This window comes from Passer montanus, unplaced genomic scaffold (genome assembly GCF_014805655.1).
Source record: "Passer montanus isolate IOZ18808 unplaced genomic scaffold, ASM1480565v1 scaffold74, whole genome shotgun sequence".
Lineage (NCBI taxonomy): Eukaryota > Metazoa > Chordata > Aves > Passeriformes > Passeridae > Passer > Passer montanus.
This window is the reverse complement of record NW_024372592.1, coordinates 3,199,139-3,222,619: the sequence shown is the minus strand read 5'-3', so window position 1 is coordinate 3,222,619 and position 23,481 is coordinate 3,199,139. Positions and strand designations below refer to the sequence as shown.

General features: G+C 48.7%; 1 protein-coding gene across 7 annotated transcripts in view; it reads left to right on the top strand.

Moving 5' to 3' along the window:
* The window catches only part of FRMD4A (FERM domain containing 4A), a 357,683-nt gene extending 335,476 nt beyond the window's left edge, over positions 1-22,207 (top strand). For 6 of the 7 annotated variants that reach the window (XM_039730872.1, XM_039730873.1, XM_039730877.1 and 3 more), the window contains 9 exons: positions 673-806; positions 4,126-4,248; positions 7,352-7,580; positions 8,724-8,780; positions 9,239-9,476; positions 9,903-10,067; positions 11,724-12,583; positions 14,940-15,036; positions 18,461-22,207. In XM_039730872.1, the coding sequence (XP_039586806.1) occupies positions 673-806; positions 4,126-4,248; positions 7,352-7,580; positions 8,724-8,780; positions 9,239-9,476; positions 9,903-10,067; positions 11,724-12,583; positions 14,940-15,036; positions 18,461-18,563 (2,006 nt within the window). In that variant the 3' untranslated portion in view covers positions 18,564-22,207. Of the gene's footprint in view, positions 1-672; positions 807-4,125; positions 4,249-7,351; positions 7,581-8,723; positions 8,781-9,238; positions 9,477-9,902; positions 10,068-11,723; positions 12,584-14,939; positions 15,037-16,763; positions 16,836-18,460 lie in introns of all 7 variants that reach the window. The other variant, XM_039730875.1, reaches the window with a different exon arrangement.
* The last annotated feature ends 1,274 nt before the right edge of the window (positions 22,208-23,481 follow it).

Sequence of the window (23,481 nt, the reverse complement as noted above, 5' to 3'; positions counted from 1 at the left end):
CATGACATCTGTGCAACAGAGTCTGACTTAATGCACAGACCTACTTCAGTGGGAGTTGCTGGTAATTGCCACTTGAAAAGCCAAGCCATTTGGACATGCAGTTAAATATCTCGACCTACATCTTCACAAGAAACAGCTACTACTCCAGAAGGAGCTATGGTTGGGGTTTTTTGGTGTGTTTTACAGGAATCTTGCTAGGTAATTTTGTTCCATTATAGTTTTTCATAGAACAGGCCCTGTAAGTGGATTGAATTACATGTTTGCTACAAGGATAATTGCAGTTCTTAAGAAGTAGGCTGTATTGTCAAATGGTTTCTCCTAGACTTAATTTCCAAAAAATGCATCTCCAGGGTTTTGTAAACTGTACTTTGCCATTGGGAGCTTTCATGGGAATTGTATGTGGGTTTCCTCTAAGATCTTTAGATGAATAATTTTGCTGCTTTTATTTTTCCAGATAATGGTTACAAATGTCTTTATGTGCTCCACTGTTGAATCTCTGACTGTTAAACATTAAGGATTTGCTGTAAACAAACGTGCCTGGGTAACACCTGCTTCATGTCACAGTCCAATTTCTTTTTGGAAGGGCTGCGTCCAGGCTGTGGTAAAATTACAGGCACTCCAGATGTGTGTTCTGCTGTCAGCTGGCCTAGTGAAATCATTGTTTATTGACAGGTTCCCAAGAGTCAGACAGTTCTCAGTCTGCCAAGAAAGACATGCTGGCTGCTCTGAAGTCCAGGCAAGAAGCTTTGGAAGAGACGCTGCGGCAGCGCTTGGAGGAGCTGAAGAAGCTGTGCCTGCGGGAAGCGGTAGGCACTGGGCACTTTATAACCTGGAACACTGCCTGTCTGATTTGTTACAGCTCCTTGGTTGGAGCTGGGGTGGGGCCAGGAGATGAGATTCCTTCCACAGTCACCTCTTACAAAACCCCCTGTACAATGGCCTCGGGGAGATGCAGCTGTTTCAACCCCAGATTGCAAAGTCCAGGGTTTTTTTCTCCCAGGGAAGGGGACCCCACATCAGCTGGGTACCCTGTTGGCTGGGGGCAAGGAGGGTGCTCAGCATCCATGTTTGCTCTTTGAAATTGTGAATAAATTGCATTCAGCCAGGCTTCTTATTAACTTGGATAAGAATATTCTGTTCTTTAAATGCCACAGGAAAGCTGTTCTATGTTCTGGTCATCACTTCTCAGTGACTTTTTACTCCATTAGCAAAAATAACCCCGAGGCTGGCACACTTTCTTCTTGGAGCAGGCCCAACTTCATATGCTTTTCTTCTCCAAGCATGCTCTGCCATACAGCACACAAGGTCTTATCAGCTCCATGTAGATTGCCTTCATCCAGTCAGCTCTGGCACTGCTGGAAAGGAATGCCAGTGTGCTGGCAGACCTTGCAAAGAAGAAACACTGTGGTCATCCCAGGTCAGGCAGGACAGCTCAGGAACTCATAACCTTCCCACTCACCTGCCAGCTCATTTTGGAGTACATAGGAGGCCATTTAGTGATCAATTTAATGTTTGGGGAAATCACAGCTCTGCTGCAGCTGTGTGTGGAGATTTAGCAGCAGTGTACTCAGGTCATTCAGCAATCCTCCCATGTTTACCAGGCCTCCTCTGTATCTGATTTTAATAACAAATTGTGACATCTAACACAACAGGAAGCTGGCTGCAGACAGTGGCACAGAGATCTTCCAGTTCTTGCTTAATATTTGATGTGTATCTACCTTTTGACAAAAATGGGAGAAATGGGTCACTGATTCAGGTCTCGTTGCACTTTGTTTCAATTAATGTATAGTTGTAATGCCAAAAAGAACAAGTTGGGGAAAATGCCTCTCAACAAAGAACGTCAGCAGAAATCTCTGCTGCCCCTGTTCCCATTCTTTACTCCATGGGAGCAATCCCTTCCCACCTGAGAAGTCCTGGTTGATTTCAGCAAACAACTTGTGCTGTGAGAAAGGTCACAGGATCAGATCCAATCTCTAAGTCCATTGAGCTGAGATCATCCACAGGAAAAAAATCACAGCTCTTCAGGGGCTGACAGTCAAGGTCTGGAGGCTCTGCTTGGCCCAGAGGAATTTACTACCCTGAGCTAACCCTGCCTGACTGCTGATGACTAATCCTTGCAGCAGCACCGGATGCAGGGGAAGATGTGCCTGTGCCACAGCTGCAGGAGCTCACAGCCCAGTGCCTTCCCTTTAACCCCAGCCCTGGTTTTGGTGTAGCCTCGGGCACTTCAGGAGCAAGCAGGATGCAGGCAAAAGCTCCCACTGGGGCAGGGAGCTGGGGATGAGGAGCAATAACTCCTTAATGTGCTGTGGCAAGGCTGGCCAGAGCCCATCTGTCAGCACATTAAGAGCTGGTAGAAAGTGTTCGTGCTTTCCATAGGTGATGTGAGAGAGGCTGTTAATGGACACTTGGAATCTGACCCCTTCTTGCAACCCTTCAGCTCATCCATCAACAGCTGGTCGTTGAAAGCTTCCTCTCAGGCTGCCCTTCTTCCTTTCTGCTTTGGCACGGAAATGGCCAAAACAGAGGAAGAAGGTGGCAAACCAGGAGATAAGAAAGAGTTAAAAGTGGGGGCATAATTTAGAAAGCATGGCTAGAACCATTCATAATTCTGGCATCAGGTTACTTTGGACCATCACTACTCCAGTTACTTATTAATTTAGATTACATTTCATGATCGTGCCTTTGAATACTTTTTAGCTTGTGGAGGCAGCATGGTAGCCCACATTCATTTTGTTCTGCTCTGATCTTTATAGATTTTACAGAAGATTAACTCTTTAACCACTGCTCTGCTTCATATCACACTAGGAGTTATCCTGTTGCCCTCAGGATACAGGAATCTGTGTCTCGGTGTAGTGCTTAGAGCCACAGTACAAAGAACACATTTTGAAAGGAAAACTGAAGTAACCCCACAGGGCTGGAGGAGCAATGCAGAGTGGGTCTCTGAGACATTGCAGCCATGCCTCTTGCAACAGGGGGCTGTGCACATCATCACAGAGCTCTGCTGCAAACCCATTTTGCTGGGAATTGCTTAAAGGAAGGATTTGAAAAGGCCAGGTCCTTGTTTCCAAGTGACCTGAAAAGAGTAGAAAGAAAAAACCCCATTAGGGAGTGGGGGAGAGGCCGGGGCAGGCAGGGACTGGGCTGTGCACCCACACTCACATTAAGGTCAGCTGCTGTTCTTTGGGATTCAGATGATTTAGGTTACTCTGCCAGCTGGATCCTCTCAACACTGATGCTAAGGAGCACAAAAGCCTTTTGTCCTTCATGGGGAGACTTTTGAGTACAAGAAGTCTGGGCTGTGCTGGTAGTCAGGCTTCTGCCTTTTTCTCTAGGCAGTTCAATGCCTTCAGTTCAGATGTGTATGCCTGTATTGTGTAGCTGGAGGGGAAAACCCCACAGCATTAACATCAGTAGTGGTGCTGCTTCCTGTTTTCCACATATTCTGAAATTCTGTGAGGTTTGCTTCAGATTTTGAATGTATCTTTGCAAATAACCCCATCAGTCTGACAGAGTATCAGCTAATAATTGCTCCAAAGCTGCCCATGACATCATTGGGGTTTGGAAAGCATTCTAATACATGAAGTGTTATCAGACAGGTAATGAGGTACCAGGCACTGCTTTCAGTGACCATTTCCATTGCATTCCTCTCAGACACATCATGAATCAGGTGGGAATGTTTTTCTGTGCAGGTCATAACCTACGTGGCTGTTACCATTGCAGCTTTCTGACTCAGCAGACCTGCATCCTGCAGGAAGGCTCCCGGGTCTGCTCACCCCTCTCAGCAGACAGGAGCTCTTGGTTCCTGCTCACCCTGCAGCAGAGATGAAAGCTTGTGTGCTGCAAGCCTGCTCAGCCTCAGGCCCTGACGCCCTGGGGATGGGCACCACTTACAGACCTGCCCAGGGCAGGCCACAAAGATCTGTATTCATGCACAGCTTAGAGAGGAGGTCCCCACCCTCAGTGCTGGGTTCTGAGTTTGCAGGGCTGGGCACTCTCCTGTGTGTTTATCAGCTGGCTGAACTGGATATGAATACCTGTCATTTTAGGGTCATGCAGGAGTGGTGGTGTGCTTTGCTGTGCTGCAGGATTTCCCAGAGCACTAACAGCATTTTCTGCTTACAGGAGCTCACAGGGAAGCTGCCACGAGAATACCCCCTGGATCCTGGGGAGGAGCCACCTATTGTAAGGAGAAGAATAGGAACTGCCTTTAAACTGGATGAGCAGAAAATCCTGCCTAAGGGAGAGGTGAGGCTGTGCCCTTCCCTTCCAGACACGTCTCCACCTCAGGTCTCTAAGATGTCCAGTGAGCATCACACAGGAGCCATCAGTCCCATGGTCATTTTTGTTTTAAATTACTGTAATTGGTCACAGTACCCATTTGGGGTTTTTTATATCCATCAGAACAAGGGAAAAGTGAGAGAGTTGGGGACTTCAGACTCAGAGTAAAGGTGAAATGATTGAGGTTCACCCCTTGCTTTTCTAGAGGTAACAGAAATAGCCTGGGTGACCAACTGGACCATGGCAGTGCAAGTGCTCTGGTGACAAAGTGCAGTGATTTGTGCGAGCAGGAGCACATCAGGAGCCCCCCAAGCCATCTGAGCCCTGCTTCTGCCTGTCTTGTTTTTGCAAACAACCGCTTGCTTTCCACTCCAGTAGCAATCCAAATTCAGGTCCCCTCTAACCAGGGACAAAAACATCACCATTATCCATCTCAGCCCTGCCACAGCGAGATAAAAGCATTTTGCTCCCCAGTCAAACAAAAGAGCCTTCATCCCTACCTATGGGGAGCTGGAGTTACATTTTTCTAAGTTTGCCAGGGAGTGTTTGTTCCCTTCCTTGCTCCCACAATGTGCTGGGTCAGTGCCCTGAACCGTGGCTGTGAAAACAGGCCTGCAGCAGCTGTAAGGCAGGACCGGATTCACAGAACAACTATTGTCTGTGGAGGCACATTTGTCTCAAGACACTTGTGTATATTCCAGTCTTGAGTTTCCTTTTTATTTTTGTAGGAAGAGAGACTGAAGCTGGTTGCGACTGTGTGGTTTGAGGCTCAGCTCAGCCAGGGAATTAACTGTTTGTCGTTTTGTTGGCATCTTCCTTCTGCTGAAAAAATAAACAGCTGGAGCTCTTTAGTTTTGTTCTCAATGGAGCCTGGGAGAGGAATTCCACCACAGTCAAATATTCATGAACTAGCACATTTAATTAAGCTTTTCAAAGGGAAGCATGTCTTAGCTGAATTACTCCTAAAACCCCTGCAGTCTGTTGGCTGCTGAGTTATAACCTGATCTCCAGCTTCCCCAGCTCCAATTGCTACAGGGCAGCTTCTGGGGCTGGCGGGTGAGGAATCTCCTTACTCCAGTGGCAGGATTAGGTGTGGAGAGCAGGAAGGTAAAGCAGCTCCTCCCCAGTGCAGGCACTCAGCAATCCAAACATGCTGACTCAGCTTTCCTCTACCTCTCTCTTCGTCTGTCAAATTTTAAGGCTGTGTTGAAAACCATAAATTTCTGTTCTCAAAGAACGATGTTGAGCTGTGTTTGGCTGCCAGTTTGAAAGCATTTAGGGAGGCTAGCGATGGTTTTCATGCACTTTTCAGCAAGTGCAAACACTGGAAAATCAATTTTAAAAAAAAGGTGAAATATTCCCTCAACCACGTAAATCCAGGACTGAAATTACTAGCTGTGACAAGGACCTGAAGCAAGGCACTTCCATCTGAAGGCAGATGATAGCTCTCATCTCCTAGGGCTTTATTTTTAGGGGCCTCACTGGAAGAAAATAGACAATTATGGACAGGAGGAAAATTCATATCTTTTTTCTAGGATATACTGAATGATTTAGAGCTGAATCTGTGAAGGTGTGAAATGACAGCTCTCGCATCAAGCTCACCATACCTTTAGCAAGGCCTTTGTCAGATCAAGACTTGCAGGGAAGGGTCCTGGTTTTTTTCTCTTGGTAATCACCTTTACCTGGTCTGTAATTCCTGACTCTGGGAAGGCTTTTACCAGAAGATGATGAATCAGATTCCAGGCCTTAAAACCCCATCATGTCAAGTTCACTTTTAATAAGTCTGGCACTAACAGAGTTTATAAAGTCTTCAAAGCAAAAAGGGATCTGTTAAAAAGACAGAAGGTGGGTTCATTCTCCAGTGAAGTGAGGGAAATTATAATTATAGTTTTAAGGCAATGCTGACTCACCACTGATAGCAAAAGTATATTTTTTAAGGCAGAAGCCCAGAATAAAAACTTCAGAGATCACTCAGGCTGATTAAATCCCACAGCATCAGCTCTTACACTGCTGGTGAACAAAGAGAGGATTTGAACTTGCGTAATGGAGATCTCCAGGAATATATAATTGTCTCAACATTCACTAAAAGTAGAAAAACTCGTCTTTTTTTTTTTTTTAATTTGGAATGTACTGGGTTCCTCTTTCTAGCAGACTGATTCCATTGAGCTGGGGGAGGTAGCCAGATCCGTTGCAGATTAGCAAGGCCCTTTGAAGCTCCCAGCCTGGGGTCCTGGTGCAGACTGGGAAGCTCTGTATCAGCTTATGTTTTGGCATAAGTTGTCCTAAGTCCCTTGACTTTGGAGGATAACCAAAAATGGATAGGGAGCTTCCAGAGTACACCTGATTGCATTTAAAAACTCAGCTGAGGCCCTGCAAGGGCTAACTCTGAGGGCACTGGTTCTTTCTGGCATACAGAGAGCTTGCTGTTGCACACTGCAGGCTCTGAGATCACCCTCCCAGCTAGTAACTCGAGGAGACAATTTTCTGGTGCCATCAGTTGCAGCAGCCCATAATTACTTAAGCTCATACTCACCCCTGGATTTTGACAGCCATACACTGGTGAGGACTTCACCCATCTTTGCCCTGTTTTACCCCAAAGTGTTTGGTGGGTGCCACGCGAACCTGTCAAGGTTAAAGCTGTGGCTTTGCATCAATACATAGCAGTGAAATCAAATGGGGCTTAAATGTGGAGATAGAAAACAGGGAGAAGAGGCAGGTGTAATCCAGAGATGGGTGTAAAAGGTTGAAGGTTGAATGTGTAGTAGAGCACCATTGAATTTGACCATATCAAACTGCATGAAAAGTCAAACAGCACATCAGGGTTAGGGCTGGAGCACACATGTCCTCCTTGTGGGTCATCCCTTCCACCAGCTGTGCTTCCAGGCACTTTTGAGAGCAGGTGAAGGCAAGATGGGTATGCTCAGAGAGGCCCTGAGGGCAGCAGCATGACTGTGGGTGCTTTGTAGATGGAGAGCCTTTGTTGGAGGCCACTGGTCAGGTTCTGGAGATCTTCCACTTAGGTGGGCTTGGAGAGTTTGGTGGTAACCAGAATCCACTCGCCTTTCGCCAGGAGGCAGAGCTGGAGCGCCTGGAGAGGGAATTTGCCATTCAGTCCCAGATCACGGAGGCTGCACGGCGCCTGGCCAGCGACCCCAACGTCAGCAAGAAGCTGAAGAAGCAGAGGAAGACATCCTACCTGAATGCCCTGAAGAAACTGCAGGAGATCGAGAACGCCATCAACGAGTATCGCATCAAATCCGGGAAGAAGCCCACACAGAGAGCCTCCCTGATCATAGATGGTAAGTGGGACTTGGTGCCCACAGCGTCAGGAGGGTGTGTGGAGGGCAGGGAGCAGAATTCTTCCCAAGTTTCCCCTCCCTCCTCTTCCCTGCCCTGCCTGGAGGACCCCAGGGGTGCTGTCGGAGGGTGCTGTGCATTAGGGATGTGCTGGGTCACAGCAGCAAAGCTGTGTTGTGCCGTGGATGATCAGGGTGTCAGCAGAGCAGGCTCTGACTCCTTTGTTCACCTGTGAAATTGCTCTCTTGGTATCTCCTCCAGAGCAGTGCAGTACAAATGCAATTAATGTTAGCAGATAGTGGTGAGCTCTCTAGCTCAAAGGCATCTGTAAAATCAAAGTGGGAGCAGTCTCACTGCTGTGTTCAAATATTCTTTTAGTTTTCTTTTTTTTTTTAACAATGTAATTCTCAGGGCACTTTATGGTTTACTGGATTGTTGATTGATTTTTCTTGAAATCCATAACTTTCTGCCCTGGTTCTTTCTCCCTTGCAGATTTTCCCCTTTCCTTTAGATTTGCAGAGCTTTTCTCTGTGCCTTTGTGGCAGGAACTGAGATTAGCGCTGCTGTATTTGTGACCTGGGTACCAAATTGCACCTCAGTCAGAGATAACAGACAGCCATGAGGACAGGTTGTGGGGGCAGCTCAAATATCTGCATGCCAAGGACCTGAGAGCTTTCCCTGCTGCTGCAGAGGATGCTCCAAAAACATTTCCTTGAATTCCACAGGACTTGTACTTAGTGTGAGCCTTTAGTTAGCAGCAGGACGATCATTTGAAGAAGATGGATCAAGCCCAGAGTCCTTAAGGGCCAAGATGTAAATCTCACTAATGGCACTGTGCCAGTTCTCATCCTCTGAGGATCTCAGCTCTCTGTTGTGACTCAGTCTTTATCCCCAGTTATTGAAAATAGCAGCTCCTTGAAAGGCAGCCTGCTATTGAGAGACCTGACCTGCAGCTCTGCCCTTCTAGACTGAGAGTGGGCTGAGTCAACCATTCATAGGAATTTTGCCTCTTGGTCTGGTGGGAGGAAGGCGTGGGTGACTGCTTAAGGCTAAGACTCAGTGGACAAAGATCATGGTGCAGTTCAGCACTCAGTCACTGCAAATCTTGGGACCATCTGACCATCTTTGTATTTTCTTCTCTTCAGAAGGAAACATTGCCAGTGAAGACAGCTCCCTCTCAGATGCCCTTGTTCTTGAGGATGGTATGTTGGCTGCTGTATGTTCTAGAGAGTGGGAAGGGATGTGTGAACTGATTGACACTCAAAATGGAACTACTGTTCTGTGTAATAGTCCACTGATAGATCCCAGAAGAAAAAAGTTTGGTTTCCCCTGACTCTTATTTTGTAGTCAGACATCAGGCCTGGAGCAGTGAATACTGCTGTGGTTGCTGCTCTGAATTATTTCAAAAGAGAGTCCTAGAATGGCCCATTATTTTCCCTTAAGTTTCAGTTGTTTCAAGACATCACACACTCTTGCTGGCCATTCTCTCCCAGAATGAGAATGTCAGCCAGTGCTTTTCTGAAAGTCAGGTCTTCAGGATGGCCCTGAGCACAACTAGGGGAAGCAGGGCAAGGAAGCAGGAGGTTCAATGGCACCTCTCAGGGCTGTGCTGCCATTGGAGGTGCCACACAGCCATCACCTCTCTCCCTTCTCTCCACAGAGGACTCTCAGGTGACCAGCACAATCTCCCCTCTGCAGTCCCCACACAAAGGCCTCCCGCCGCGGCCGCCGCTGCACAACCGGCCGCCGCCACCGCAGTCGCTGGACGGCCTCCGCCAGATGCATTTCCACCGCAGCGACTACGACAAGTCCCCCATCAAACCCAAGATGTGGAGCGAGTCATCCCTGGATGAGCCCTATGAGAAGGTCAAGAAGCGCTCCTCGCACAGCCACTCCAGGTGAGGCAGCTCTCCTGGAGCTCCAGCACAGAGATATTCCCTGCTTTCAGCAGGGACAGGTGGGAGCCCTTTCAAAATTTATAAAGTTGTCCCTTACTAAAACGAGACTTTTAAGTGTTTTGGCCAATAGGCAAGTCATAAAAACAGGCTACAGCCACATGATTGCTGTTTGGTGTCTCAATGTTGTTCTACAAAACATTTAGAAGGGTAGGATGGTGGATTATCTGAGGGCTTTGACAGGACTTGGCCTTGACCTCTGGCACTGTAGAAGCACAAGTGCTGGGACACAAGCTCAGAACAGCAGCTGACCCAACTCCCACTCACCCCTGCAAGATCCCAGGCACGTGCCTGAGATCTGGAAGGATGCGTGGGAGCCACTTCCCCAAATTCCTGTGGGAGAGCTGAGGCAGGGTGTTTCCTCTGCAGCAGTCACAAGCGGTTCCCCAGCACCGGGAGCTGTGCCGAGGCGGGAGGCAGCAGCTCGCTGCAGAACAGCCCCATCCGGAGCCTTCCCCACTGGAATTCCCAGTCCAGCATGCCGTCGACGCCGGATCTACGGGTACGCAGTCCGCACTACGTCCACTCCACAAGGTAAGTCTTCCTGGCTCCAGCCTCACCTTGCTTACCCTGAAATAAATTTGCCTTGCTTTATCCTTCCCTCAGGGTAGGAATTAATTCCCAGTTCAGGGAAGGACACAAACCAGTCCTGTTCACATAAGAGGCTCATGTGCTCATGCCAGTAGAGAATCTCCCCTGAAATGACACCCTGAAATCCCTTCAGATAAACACCCTCATCCCTCCCCTGAAGTGATCAAGCTTTTCTTCTGCTGGGACCTTTCATCTCAGACTGTTTATGGGCACTTTTAAAACGCATTTGGTGCTACTACTAAGTTCTGCAGTAAATTCCTCCATGGATCCAGCTGGAGAGAACGTGTTGCTTCCTGTCTGATACAAAATGTTGAATAGTGGTAATTTATCCTCATGGATAAAATGTTTGCACGTGTGTGATGTTACTGGAGATCAAGAGCAATCCAGCCAGGGACCCAGGTGGCAGTGGAATTTAGCCCAGTGTTGACAAAGGAAGGACCTGAAGTGTGTAAGGGAGGTGATTGGATATGTGAGGCCAAACTTGACTGTGATTTTCAGCAGGATTTTTACGAACTGTTCAGCTTCATTGCTCTTTTGCTTTTGTGGCAAGCACCATGGACACTGCAGGGAGCAGAACTGATCCAGAGCTGTGTTCTGGTCTGTGTCCTGCACTAAGGGGAAGTGCTACCATCATTTAGCTCAGAATAAATCAAGAGTTGTGCCAACACATCAGCCTTGGGCAGAGACAACACAAGGCATTAAAGCTCTGGGTTAAATTTGTTACAAACTTTTGGCTGAGGGTACTTTTCAATGGTGCAATGTCTGTTAACACTGGAGCCAAGCTGTATGAGAAATGAGCCTGGCACAGGGCTTGAAAAGTGGCCTTAACTGAGTAGGGGACATTTGGGTGTTTGAAACAACCATGCTCAGTCTGTAGCTCATTCATGAGCTGCATGCTCTGGCCTTAGCCATCCATCATGTAGATGTGTTTCTGCTCCTTGAATGGATGGGTGGAGCTATTCAAACAGCTGGGATGAATAGAGACCTCCCAGACTTGGCCACGAATCAAGCCTTGTAAACTGATTTGGGGTGGTTGCCTGAAGGGCTGTCACCAGTGACATGCATTACCCATGGCTGGGTCTGAGCAGCACCAAGCTGCTTGACAAGGGGTGACTTTTTCAATGACCAGTGGAGAAATCACAACATTCAGGACTAAGTATGGGCAGTCTGTCTGTCTGTCTCTCATCAGGTGGATTGTACCTATGCAGGACGTTCATGGGCCACTTGCAAGGGAATCTCACATCTTTATGGTCTGTGAGGTGCCAAGGCTTGAGGTTCCCAAGCTTTACCCTTCAAACTGGGCTTTTCCCAGGGTGGCATGCCACAGAGGAACTGGATTGGGCTGGGGTTTATGTCTCTCATGGTGCTGCAGATTGAATGTCACCACCAGGGAACTGGAGAGAAACAGGAGCAGGACCTTATCACCTCAGGCCCTGCAGCGGGGAAGCAGATTGCATTGCAGGCAGCAGCCCCAAGCAATGCTGGAAGGGTTCAGGTTTTCAATGCCCTCAGATTCCTTTGGTGGCTGTGTGTAAGGACAGGGATGGGGAATGATTCAACGTGTTGACTTACAGCCTGCTTTTTTTCCTGTGCCTGCAGGTCAGTAGATATCAGCCCAACCAGACTGCACAGCCTAGCTCAGCACTTTAGACACCGGAGCTCCAGTTTGGAGTCACAAGGAAAGCTCCTCGGCTCAGAAAATGAGACAGGGAGCCCTGATTTCTACACCCCAAGGACTCGTAGCAGTAACGGCTCTGATCCCATGGACGACTGCTCTTCCTGCACCAGCCATTCCAGCTCGGAGCACTACTACCCTGCTCAGATGAACCCTAACTACTCCACCCTGGCAGAGGATTCCCCGTCGAAAGCCAGAGAGCGGCAGAGGCAAAGGCACAAATCAGCAGGAAACCTGGTCTCTTCCAATTCAGGGAGCATGCCCAACCTGGCTGCGAGGAACGGGACGGGACACCACCGTGTCTACCTGCACAGCCAGAGCCAGCCCTCCTCCCAGTACAGGATCAAAGAATATCCCCTGTACATCGAGGGCAGCTCCACACCCGTGGTGGTGCGGAGCCTGGAGAACGACCAGGAGGGACACTACAGCGTGAAAGCACAATTCAAAACCTCCAACTCCTACACAGCGGGGGGAATGTTTAAGGAGAACTGGCACGGGGATGAAGTGGACTCGGTCAGGCTCACCCCGTCCCGCTCCCAGATCATAAGGACTCCATCTCTGGGCAGGGAGGGCCACGAGAAGGGCTCGGGCAGGACTGCGGTGTCGGACGAGCTGCGGCTCTGGTACCAGCGGTCCACGGCCTCCCACAAGGAGCACAGCCGCCTCTCGCACACGAGCTCCACCTCCTCGGACAGCAGCTCCCAGTACAGCACATCTTCTCAAAGCACCTTTGTGGCACACAGCCGGGTCACGAGAATGCCTCAGATGTGTAAAGCAACATCAGGTGAGAGCCAGGCCCGGGCAGAGGGGCAGGAGGGATGGGAGCCTCATTCAGCCCAGGTCTATGCCACGTGTTACACCCCAGCTGGAGAGCAGTGCCAGAACACAGCACGTTATCTGGCCTGCACACACTGCTCACCAAGCCTGGAGGTGTAACACTGTGGGGCAAGCCTTGTCCAAGACATTCATCAATGGGAATGTTTGGAAACATCCATGGAAATCATCACTTCTCAATGATGGGCTCAAAAGACAGAGAGGGACCAAAGCCTGGTTATTGCCACGTCTTTCCTCAGAGTGCAGTTGGGTTTTGGGTGATGGCACTAGAGGCTGAAGGTGACAAAGCCATCACTATTCATAATCACAGCGAGGGGAGCGATGAAGCAAGCAGGGGTTCAGCACAGACTAGGAGAATATATGTACTCACTGAAACACCAAAAGTGTGAGAAAGGTTAAGTGGGGTATTTTAGCCTCTCCACCCCCCACGAAAATGTTTGAGTGATGACATCTTTGTGCACTGCTGAGACTTGCTTTTCCCATGCAGCTTCAATAACTCTGCTGATAATACCCTGAAATTCAGAGTGCTGAAGTTTTGCAGTATTTTGCCTCTGTGTTATGTACAGAGCATTGCTGTTAATATTAAACATATATGTTATGTATACCTCTGTGCTGTTAATATTAAATAGTAAGAAAACAGTCAGATTCATTACAATGAGAAGGAAGGCTGCAATGTGCTGTGAAACAATCCAAGGTTAAATATTTACTAGCCATCAGTCACTCCTTGTTCAGCCAGCATGGACAGATCAAGGACTTGCTAAAAGACTGAGCCACATGCCTCAGCCTCAGCATGGGAGACACCATTGCTCCAGCTGCACTTGCCACTGCCTCCCAGGCATTCCAGTGCATTGTCCACCCGTGCTGGCTGCTAGCCTTCTGCCAGTCCATGGTGACCACCACGCTGGCACCAGGGGGGCCTGCACTCGCTGCCAACTCCAGTGGGGAGTCAGAGGCTCCTCGTGAGCCACCAGCAGCTGCCCCAGAAGGGGCTGATTGATGTGTGATGCCAACACTCACAGGAGTACCAGGGGTGGACCAAGACACAACTGAGTAGCTGCTAGAACCATCCTGTGTCTCCCTATGAAAATCTCTCTTCCTCCCTTTGGTTGATTGGCATTTCTGTTCCATACAGCAAGAGAAAATGCTTGAACACTGGAAAGCTTTTGGAAATGGTACCAGTTCAAGAAAATGGTGGGTTGGGTTGAGAGCACATAAAGATCACTGTTGGTCCGTCCATTCCCTAACTCAGCTGGGGCTTTAAACCTAAATGTGATACCTGTGCAGCACAAGAACGTTCAGTAATCACAGCGTGGCCTGACCAGTTGGCAGCATAGATTGGTTTTGTGTTCAGAGTCTGTTTCCAATCACAGCTATGGGAGGATACTGACCTCAGGAGCTCTCAGCTCCAGAAGCAGATTAAAATTTAGTTTTCCCTTTTGGTGTCATTTGGCAACAGCTAAAGAATTTAACAGCAGAGAGAGGGGTGCCAGGTAGAAGCCTCCATAATTTCAGCTGATCAGTCCTAGCTGATAGGTCAATTGGGCTGCACACTGTCCTTCAAAGAGGATGAGCCTTCTGGCATGTATTAAATTCTAAGGCATGTATTAAATTCAGAGGGTCAACACTGTGTAGACTTGAGGAGGAGGAGAGATTAGTGAGGTGGTTTTATTTGCTGGACCCTCACCAGGGAAATTCCCCCAAGAGCCACTGCCCATTTATAGTCCAGCTTGCTTCTGTCTTCATTCAGGCATGCTAAGCCTTCCTTTGGTCCCTCATAGGACTGTCAACAAAGGCAGGCATTTTTCACAAATCCACAGGGAAAGGAAGTTGCAGCTTTTGAAATCTTCAGAGCAGTGTACTTGTCCAGGCTCTCAGCACTGCCAGCCCTGGCTCCTGGGGACACAGAGCATCTCCCACCACTGCTGGAAAAGCAGGCTGAGCCTGGCAGGCTGAGCTCCTCCAGTTCAGGACCTGTGGAGTCCAGGCAGCAGCAACCACATTTCTGTGCTGGGAGAAGTGCAGTGTGTGCCAGGCAGGATCAGGAGAGTCTGGAGCTGGAGACTGAGTGTTCCTGCAGAGCTGAGGCCAGGTCCAGCCCGTGAGGTGCAGCAGTGTCAGCAGAGGCTGTGCTCTTGTGCCATGTTCAGGCACAGTCACCCCAGAACGGGGCGAGGTCTGTCCCAGGCTGTGTTTGCTCACAGCCAGACATGTTTCTGCTGGTCCGACCAGCTGATGCTTCTGAACCACCCTGACCTTTGTGTTCTCACCTCACCAGTCGTTTTTCTCCACCTCTGGTTGTTTTGCAGCTGCCTTACCTCACAGCCAGAGGAGTTCCACGCCGTCGAGCGAGCTCGCAGCCACGCCGCCAGGCAGCCCCCACCACATTCTCACGTGGCAGACTGGGTGAGTGTCTGTGGGGCCAGGTTAGAGAATCCACCTCCCTCTGTGCCAGTGAGAAAAAGCACAGCTGTGGGGAATGTTCTCCATGTGCTCCATAGCCTGCATCCACACACAGAGGATTTCCAGTCCCCCACCTGTTCTCTCGTGGTGATGGAGCTCTGGTTTAGGCTGAGCAAGACATGGCTCAGTCATCCACACCCAGCACTGCTCCAAGCAGTGTCAGATCCACAAGGAAAGGAGCCCTGCAGGTTCCTCCTGCTTGGACAGTCTCCTTGCTTCTGTCTTCTTTGTATGTTGAAATAGCTGATGTTTCTTTCTTAGCAGCCATGACACTGGCTGTCCACACCAAGACCTTGTTGAAAAGGCAAGGTTCAGTGCCTACCATACTTGTGTGTGCAGCAACCTCATTTTTCTGCTCGATTTTCCCCAGCAATGTGTCTGCATGACTTTTAAGGGCATCTTTTTTCAGCTATCACTAACATGAAGGTGCTTTACCAGAGTGTGAGGGAAGCATTACACACCCATAGGCATTACCAATGTAAATACAGTCATTGGGTTCTTTGGCACCTCTTTACAAGGCAGGGAGCAAATAAACACCCTTTTGCAAGCTCCCATGGGTATTCTCTAGCACTCTCTGTCCAGCAATTCTGTCCTGCCATTGAAATAAAGGTCATTTCCAGATCCCATCTAACTCAGCACATCCTAAATTGTGGGATGAGATTCTGGCAAGATCAGCTAGATCTGACACTACAGTCCTCAAAATACCCCAGTCCTTTGAATGGGGAAACAGATCTGATACCCTGAGTCATGAATTGGGACTTAGAAACATTTCACTGTGCAGCCACTGGAAAATCTCCTGCTCTTTAATTACCCATGTCACCTATGACCAGGTTTGACCTCTGGTTTTACTCCAGCACTGTTTGTGACTGTACTTGTAAATTGGAGATGAGGAGAACCATAACCACAACCCCTTAGGCTTACCTGGATTTTAAATTCACACATTTGACATCCAGCCTCATATGGTCTTAGCATGTGCTTCCAGCTTTAGAAAAGGAGAATGTTCTTGTTAGCATTTCTCAAAAAGTCATGGGATAGCAAGATAGGCAAAATGGTACCTGCCTTTACCATACAAAGCAATTTCCACTATCATTTTGAGACTAAATTCAAATCTTAGTCTCCATCCCAATCCTAATTCTTCTAAATGTCTCAATGATGATCAGAATTAAAACTGGTAATTTAGAGCAGCCAGCTGAGACATCTGTTTGGATAATCCTAGCTTTTCTTATTTTTCCATTCAAGCTATCCTGCACCTTGCCTCTCACAGCAAAAATACTTCAAGCTAAATTCTCAGCTGAAAGTGAAGCTACCTGGATTTATAGCTTAGGCCTTGCACCAACACTCACTGCAAAAAGAATTGGAGACAAATCAACATTTGTTTTGTACCTGAGCATAGCACCCAAGGTGTATGTATATAAATACAGGAGTGGATCCAGTCTGCCATTAGATGCACAACAGATTCCTCCACTGCAGGAGTGGCTGTGCCCACCCAGCACGACTCAACAGACTGACAGTTCTCCCCAACATGTTTTTGTGTCACTAACTTTTCCTAAAGGTGATTCATCAACTTGTTTCCCCACTGGATTAATAAGCTCATAACAATGTCTGTGTCACTTCTTTTCTTTAACATTTCCTCTCTCCTCTTTCCTCCTTTTTTGCTCTCCTTTGTTCAGAGAAGCAACAGACAACTCACCCACTATGGATGAGTCTCAGTCTCCAACCCACCAAAGTACTGATGAATAGAGGTATAGTAAGGGAATGTTTTGTTCTTTGCTCCTCGTGCCCCACAGCACAGTGCGAGTGCCCGGGCTCCTGCTGTCCCTGTCCTTCAGCCGTGTCCCTTTGTCTGCCAGCCCTGTCCTTCAGCCGTGTCCCTTTCTCTGCCAGTGAGGCTCCCTGCCTCCCTTGGGAGCATTCTCACCCTCAGCCAGTCCCTGCCTGTGGCATTTCCCCTGTGGAAGGGACTTGGGGCCAGCCTGCTCTGTGTCCCTGCCGAGAAAGCGGGGAGGGGGGGCAGCTCTCTTCTTCCAGGAGAATTGGAAGCAGCAGAGAGCTGTGGGAACAGTCTGGGAGCAGCGTGGTGGGGACACGAGCTCGGGTGAGCTCAGAGGCCCTGGCCAGAGCTCCCGGCCTCGCTGCAGCCACAGCTCCATCACACCTTCCTCCTCCCTCCCTCTGCAGAGCTGAGGCTGTTTGCAGCAGGGAGGTTTTATGGAACAAGGAGCAACCCTGGCCCCATTCCTGTGGGTAGACAGGGGGGGAAGGGTGGAGGGAACAAAAAAACCCTCAGAGTATTTCTATTTTAATTAAACTGCCATCGCTGTCTGACACTCTCATTTGAATCTACATCCATTCACAGCTGGCATCTGTCAAGTACTTAAAGCCCAGCTTTCTAGAGGTTTATCCCATAAACCTGAAACAAAAGGCTCTTTAACATGCAAATGTCGATGCCCTTGCTTAGGTTCCTCTCAGACACCAAGGCCAGGGAAAGGTGGAAAACAGGGCAGAGGAAGTAGGAACTGCACCAGATGTGAGATCAGTCCTGTGAGGTGGGGAGGGAATGTAAGAAGGGGTGAGAAACCCTCAGTAAAACAAAAAATATGCATCTCCTGCTTTTGCCTCAAAACAGTCTCTAGTTTGGAAGTTGGTTCAAATCAAAGTGTGAGGGAGAGACATCAATTCTGGCTACAACTGCACAGATATAGCAGTCACTTTTCAAAAGATCCAGATTTTGACCTTTATCCCTCTGGGAAGGAGCTCCACAGCCTAAGCCAGGAGCTGATACTGGGTAGAGCTCTTAACGTAAATAGCAAAGAAAATGCTTATGAATTGTCTTGTTTACTCAGTCCAGACAAAGAAAAAGCCAGGCAGCAAAAGAAGCAGTACTTTGTCAGGAAAAATAGCCTGAGATGAGGACTAGGCTGCTGCAGCAGAACATGGTCATTTCCACATCAGACCTGGCATGCTTTCACCAGTCCCCTCCTGGTTCATCCCTGGAAAGCCTCGTCACTCTGGGACTGCTCAGTGATGCTCAAGCCTCTGCCCAGAGCAGAAGTGCTGCAGAAAGTGCCACCACCCTCCTCCTTCAGCATTCCCACTGGGTGATACAGCCCATATCCCAGTGAGCTGCTCTAAGGACTTGCTCCTTGGAGAGCATCCTTTAGAAAAATCTCTGTCCCAGCTTAGTGCTGAGCAGGACAGCAGGCAGAGCCTCAGGCAGGGCAGAGGCACAGCACTGCTGCTGCAACCAGGGCAGGGGGGTCTGTGAATAACTCTGCATTCCTCTGCACCCATAACACAATGTTTTGTGCTCATGGTTGAACCTGCCAGGAGCACTCACTGTCCTAACAAAGCTTCCTTTCTCCTGCAGGAACTACAATGATAGCTGTTTCCTGGATTCTCCCCTCTATCCAGAATTAGCAGATGTCCAGTGGTATGGGCAGGAAAAAGCCAAGCCTGGAACTCTAGTGTGAACCCCTGACCTCAAGTTAATCACATCAATGCCATTCTGAGATCACCTCACTGCCTCTCATTTGCCTTACCCAGATGCACTGTCACCCAGCACCAGCTTCAACTCTAAGCACTTTTCTCACGATGCAATTCAAGACAACATTTATGGAGCTCTGGCCCCGAGCCACGCGCCACGGCAGCAGCGGCGCGGCACAGCCTGTGCCAGAGGGTGCCCGTCCCTCCCACGGCCACGGGGCAGCGGGGGAGAGGAGCAGCCTTCTGAAGAGTCAGTTTCAAACCTGGCTTTCCTTCCCTTTCAAGGCTGGTATCAAAGATTAGTGTTCCACAGCACGTAACAGCAGCAACAGTTCCATGACCTGCAAGCTGAAGCCAACAGCGTCGGTTTGAAGGGGGTGGGAATAGGACAGAGGCTGAGAAATGGAGACCATGTTCCTGAAAGTGCATCTGTTCTGCAACAGTAAATCCCATCACTTCAGAGATGTGTCAGTCTCACAATCAGGTCAGCACTGCCAAAGATCTCCACACCACTGTTGGCAGGATGAGTTGCTCAGCAAGTTCTAGCTACAAGAACATCTCCCTTCTTTAACTCGATGGCAGACACGACCACCCCCTGCAAAATGGCATTTCCTTCTTCATTTGGAGTCCACCTACACGCAAGCAAAACAACCCCCTGTGCTGCAGACACACCCGAGGTCTGGGCTGGTATCACAGCATGGCTGTCTGCAAGCCACTCTTGAACTGGACAGACAAGGTTTACAAAGGCATTACCTAAAGCAGAGGCAAGTACTGCGCTCTCAGCACCTCTGTGGCTGGCACAGAGTGCCCACCAATACATGGAGAGGTTGGGATTGTATTGGTTGTTCCGATACAGATAAAAATTGCCAAAAAAAAACCTTTCCACAAACAGACGTGGCCAATAAATTGGAATCTATTTCTGCACAAAGCATTACCGAGAAATCCAAGGGAAAGCACATCGCGATCGACCTGACACGGCCCAGCTGCGTTCGCATGCTGGTTCCACTCCTCTTCCCTTCGTTAGCACCAGTGTAGCAAAGGGCTCGTCACCCGTGTGCTGCCGTGTGGGAGAACTGGTCTGTCAGGAAGCAGGAGGGCTCCTGGAGCGGGGCTGGACAACCAGCAGACAGGCAAACCTTCCCTCGTGAGAGAGAACGGGAAGCGACCGAGCGGGAGCTGCCTGCGGCCACCAAAGGGAGCAGCACGAGCCCGGCCTGGAGGAGCTGCAAGTTTACACATACTTTAGAGCAATGCTTTATACACGTCAAGCCATGGAACTTTCAAAGGCCTCAAAGACACTTTTGTAAGGAACAAGTGCACAATCTAGGTGGATGTTGAAGCTGGCACGTCTTAGTCTTCACTGCGGTGCTATGCTGTTTTTATTGCCACTCGATGGGGGCGGGCGCCCGGCCTTCCCCCGTTGGTGCGTGCAAACGACGATTTCCTATGGGAAAGGCATTAAAAGAAACGGCTGGAGGGGGTTACTTTGTGAAAAGCAGAAACTGAAGTTAGCTTTAGTTTAAGGAAAAAGGAAAAAAAAGTGTGAGAGAGAGTGTGTGTGTGAGTGTGAGAGTGTTGTGTGTGTGTTCCAAGAAAAACAACAGCGTCTACCAGACAAAGTAGAGCGAAACGTTTCAAATTAAACACCGTGACTTGGGGGGCTGCCACACCTTTTGGTATTCAGATTGCTGGAAAACTGCATTCCAGGCTTTAAAAGAGAATGGGTTCTGTGTAATTAGGCTTTGAAAAACGATGGGGTTTCTAAACATTAATGCAAGCAGCTCATGCCAATTCCTTTCTGCAACTCACACCAGAAGTGTTGGCTTTGGTTCCCTGCACTGCTGCTTTGCATCACTGGCGAGGTGGGGAGGAGGCCTTGCAGAGATGAGGCAGTGACAGGCAGAAAGGCTGTCACTTGTCCAGGGAAACCTGTGGCAGAGCCAGGAGTGGATGGGGCAAGAGGCCAGGCCAAATGGGGCTCTGAGCAGCCTGGTCTGGTGGAAGGTGTCCCTGCCCCATGGCAGGGGTTGGAACTGGGTGATGTCACTTCCAACACAGACCCTTCCGTACTTCTGTGACAAGGAAACCCTTTTATGTTCACACATGAAGCATAAATGAATTATCCCTCTGAAAAAAAAAACCCACAAAAACACTGGCAAAGGATTTACAAAGGTGACCACACAAACCTTGTGCTTCTGGGCCTCCCTGAAGCAGCACCCGGCAGTGCAGCACACTGTGACAGTAACTGAAGCCTTACTTTCCATTCTGGAAGAACAGCCAGTGGTGAGATTGCAGCCTTTATCTGGACAAGCAAAATGCTGTTTTCACCATCTCTTTGTGCTTTGGGGTCTTTAGCATAGGAATTATTTCAAGCTCCTAATTGGATTTTTAGCTGGATAAGAGATAGTACTGATTAATGACATTTACTGATAAAATTTGGTAGCTGAAGTAAAAGGATTAAATAAGGACCAAATTAAGCTACAGCAAATAATTTAGCCCAAGGATTTTTAGGGGCTCTGAGCAACTGTCTGTTTTCTTTTTAATTTCCCTGGTAAGTGGTTTGGGTTTGGTTTTTTTTTCTGTGTACCTTCTTTTAATTAAAAAGAATTCAACAACAGCGGCACTATGAGGCCTCTGGGCACTACAGGAAGAAACATTAATTCCTCCAAGACCAGCTCTGCAGTTTTGCAGCAAAGGTTAAAAGGTGGCAGCCCTGAAATTAGGGGGGAAATAAAAATAGTTAGCCTGAATTGCAAACAGGCTGAAGTGGAGAAAAAGCTTTCTAGAAACGGATTGAGTTTTGCTTTGTGTTCTGCTTTTCTGGTTTGCAATCAAGGCACATGTGAGCAGCCAGTCTGGTAGTAAAGACAGATTAAGTAAAACAGGTTTTACTGTTTAGCTCAATTCAATTAAACACAAATGTACATAAAATGTTAATCATATGAGATTAACATATTTAAGTATAACACGGAGGGGCATATACATAGCTATTATAGACAAGCACTTGACTACCAACTTAACCCCTCCTTTACTTTTTTATTTTTCAAGGCTCCATCTGCCATGAAGCCACAACCACGTTCAGTCTCTGTGTCTGACACTCCCTCTGTGTGGGCAGGAGCCGAGGGATGGTCCCTGCAGGGGCCGTGCTGGGAGGCAGGGTTTATTTTTAAATGATATTATATGCAGTCGAGTGTTGAAAATGTTGAATCAGTCCAATTTGTTTTCACTCTGTATTAGTTTTAGTTTCAGGCATAGCCGATCCCCATTCAGGTGCTATCAGATGACCAGTTACTGCTTAGTTAACTAGATGTAAAGTTTTACATATATATTAATGTCAATAGTTTTATTACAAGTTGTGTAAAATGGACTCTCTAGTTTAAAAAAAAGGAAAAAAAAAGAAAAAAATTAGGTCTCTCCTGAAATTGACTTTAGAGCATGGAAAATGATTTTACTGGATTCTGTTCAACTGTAATCAAGGAAAAAAATATGTATGTTGTAGAAAAAGTTGCAGAATTAAAAAAAAATCTGCTTTTAATTTATTCTTTTTGTATTAAGAATTTGTATAGTTACCTTTACATTTTGCAAAACGGTGTTGTCAACACTTCCTTATTAAAGCATTTTCAAAATGAAACCTTGCCATGGTCTCTTTGGGAGGGCAGAGCCCAGGCAATCCTTACCACTGCTAGAGATGCTGGTCCAGATGTGTGCACAGCTGGCCAGGGTGTCCATGAGGGACCTGCTCCTGGGCTGACTGCAGGAAACACTGGCACTGCCCCAAAAAGCCCATCCTTTAGGGACCCCTCGGGATTCAGCACCCAGCAGATCCATGCTGGCTCCATGCCATGCTCTCCCAAGCAATGGTCCAGATGTGTGCACAGCTGGCCAGGGTGTCCATGAGGGACCTGCTCCTGGGCTGACTGCAGGAAACACTGGCACTGCCCCAAAAAGCCCATCCTTTAGGGACCCCTCGGGATTCAGCACCCAGCAGATCCATGCTGGCTCCATGCCACGTTCTCTCTCTGGTCCCAGGGGCTCAGGAGGAGCAAGAGTGGACTGATGTCCCACCACTGTGGGAAGCAAAGTCACAAATGATATTTACCTCCAAAACACAACTTGAAACAACTAAAATTAACGCTCACTTACGTGGATTGGGTGCCAAGTTGCTGCAAGGCTGTTTCAGCAATGCCAGCAGCTGTGGGACAGGCTTCAGCACCAGCACATTCCATGGGCTCCAAGAAGTGCCTGTTTGGTGACTTCCTGAGGGAACCCACTCCGAGAGGCTGCTCTAGCTCAGCAGGGCAGCAGTGACCCCTGCACAGGGTTAGGGACATCGCCTGACATCACTGCTGTCCCCCTCTGTGGCCCCTTTGGCCACCAGCACCCCTCAAAACCACAGGCAGCTTCCAACAGCCAGAGTCTCACACGGGGCCTCCCACACTTCCCAGTGCTTCCTGTTCCTTCCATCTATTCCCACTGTCCAGGGAGTCTCTTCCCCTCCCAGCACCTCCTGTATCATCCACCCAAACCCCCCACATCCCACAGGGAGCCACCAGTGGCAGCAGCCCAGAGCCAGGCAGCCCCTGTGACCAGCACCCAGCACTGCCCAGTGAGGAACCATTGCCTGCAGGAAATCCCCAGGAGGGTCTGGATGGAGCAAACAGCCACAGCAAAGGTTTTCAGACATCCCCTGAACTCTTGGCTTTGATTTCTCAACAGTGACTCCAGTAGTGCTGCTGGTCACTCTTCACCACCTCCGGAGCAGCTTTCAGGGCAGCCTGCTCCAGATGGAAACCCAGGGCATTGGGAATATTTCTCTGTCTGCTCTGGGGTGCCCTGACCCCCAGGGCAGCACTGACTTTGACCCTCATTCATGGAAGAAGTTTCCTAGACTTCAAGATAGACCGG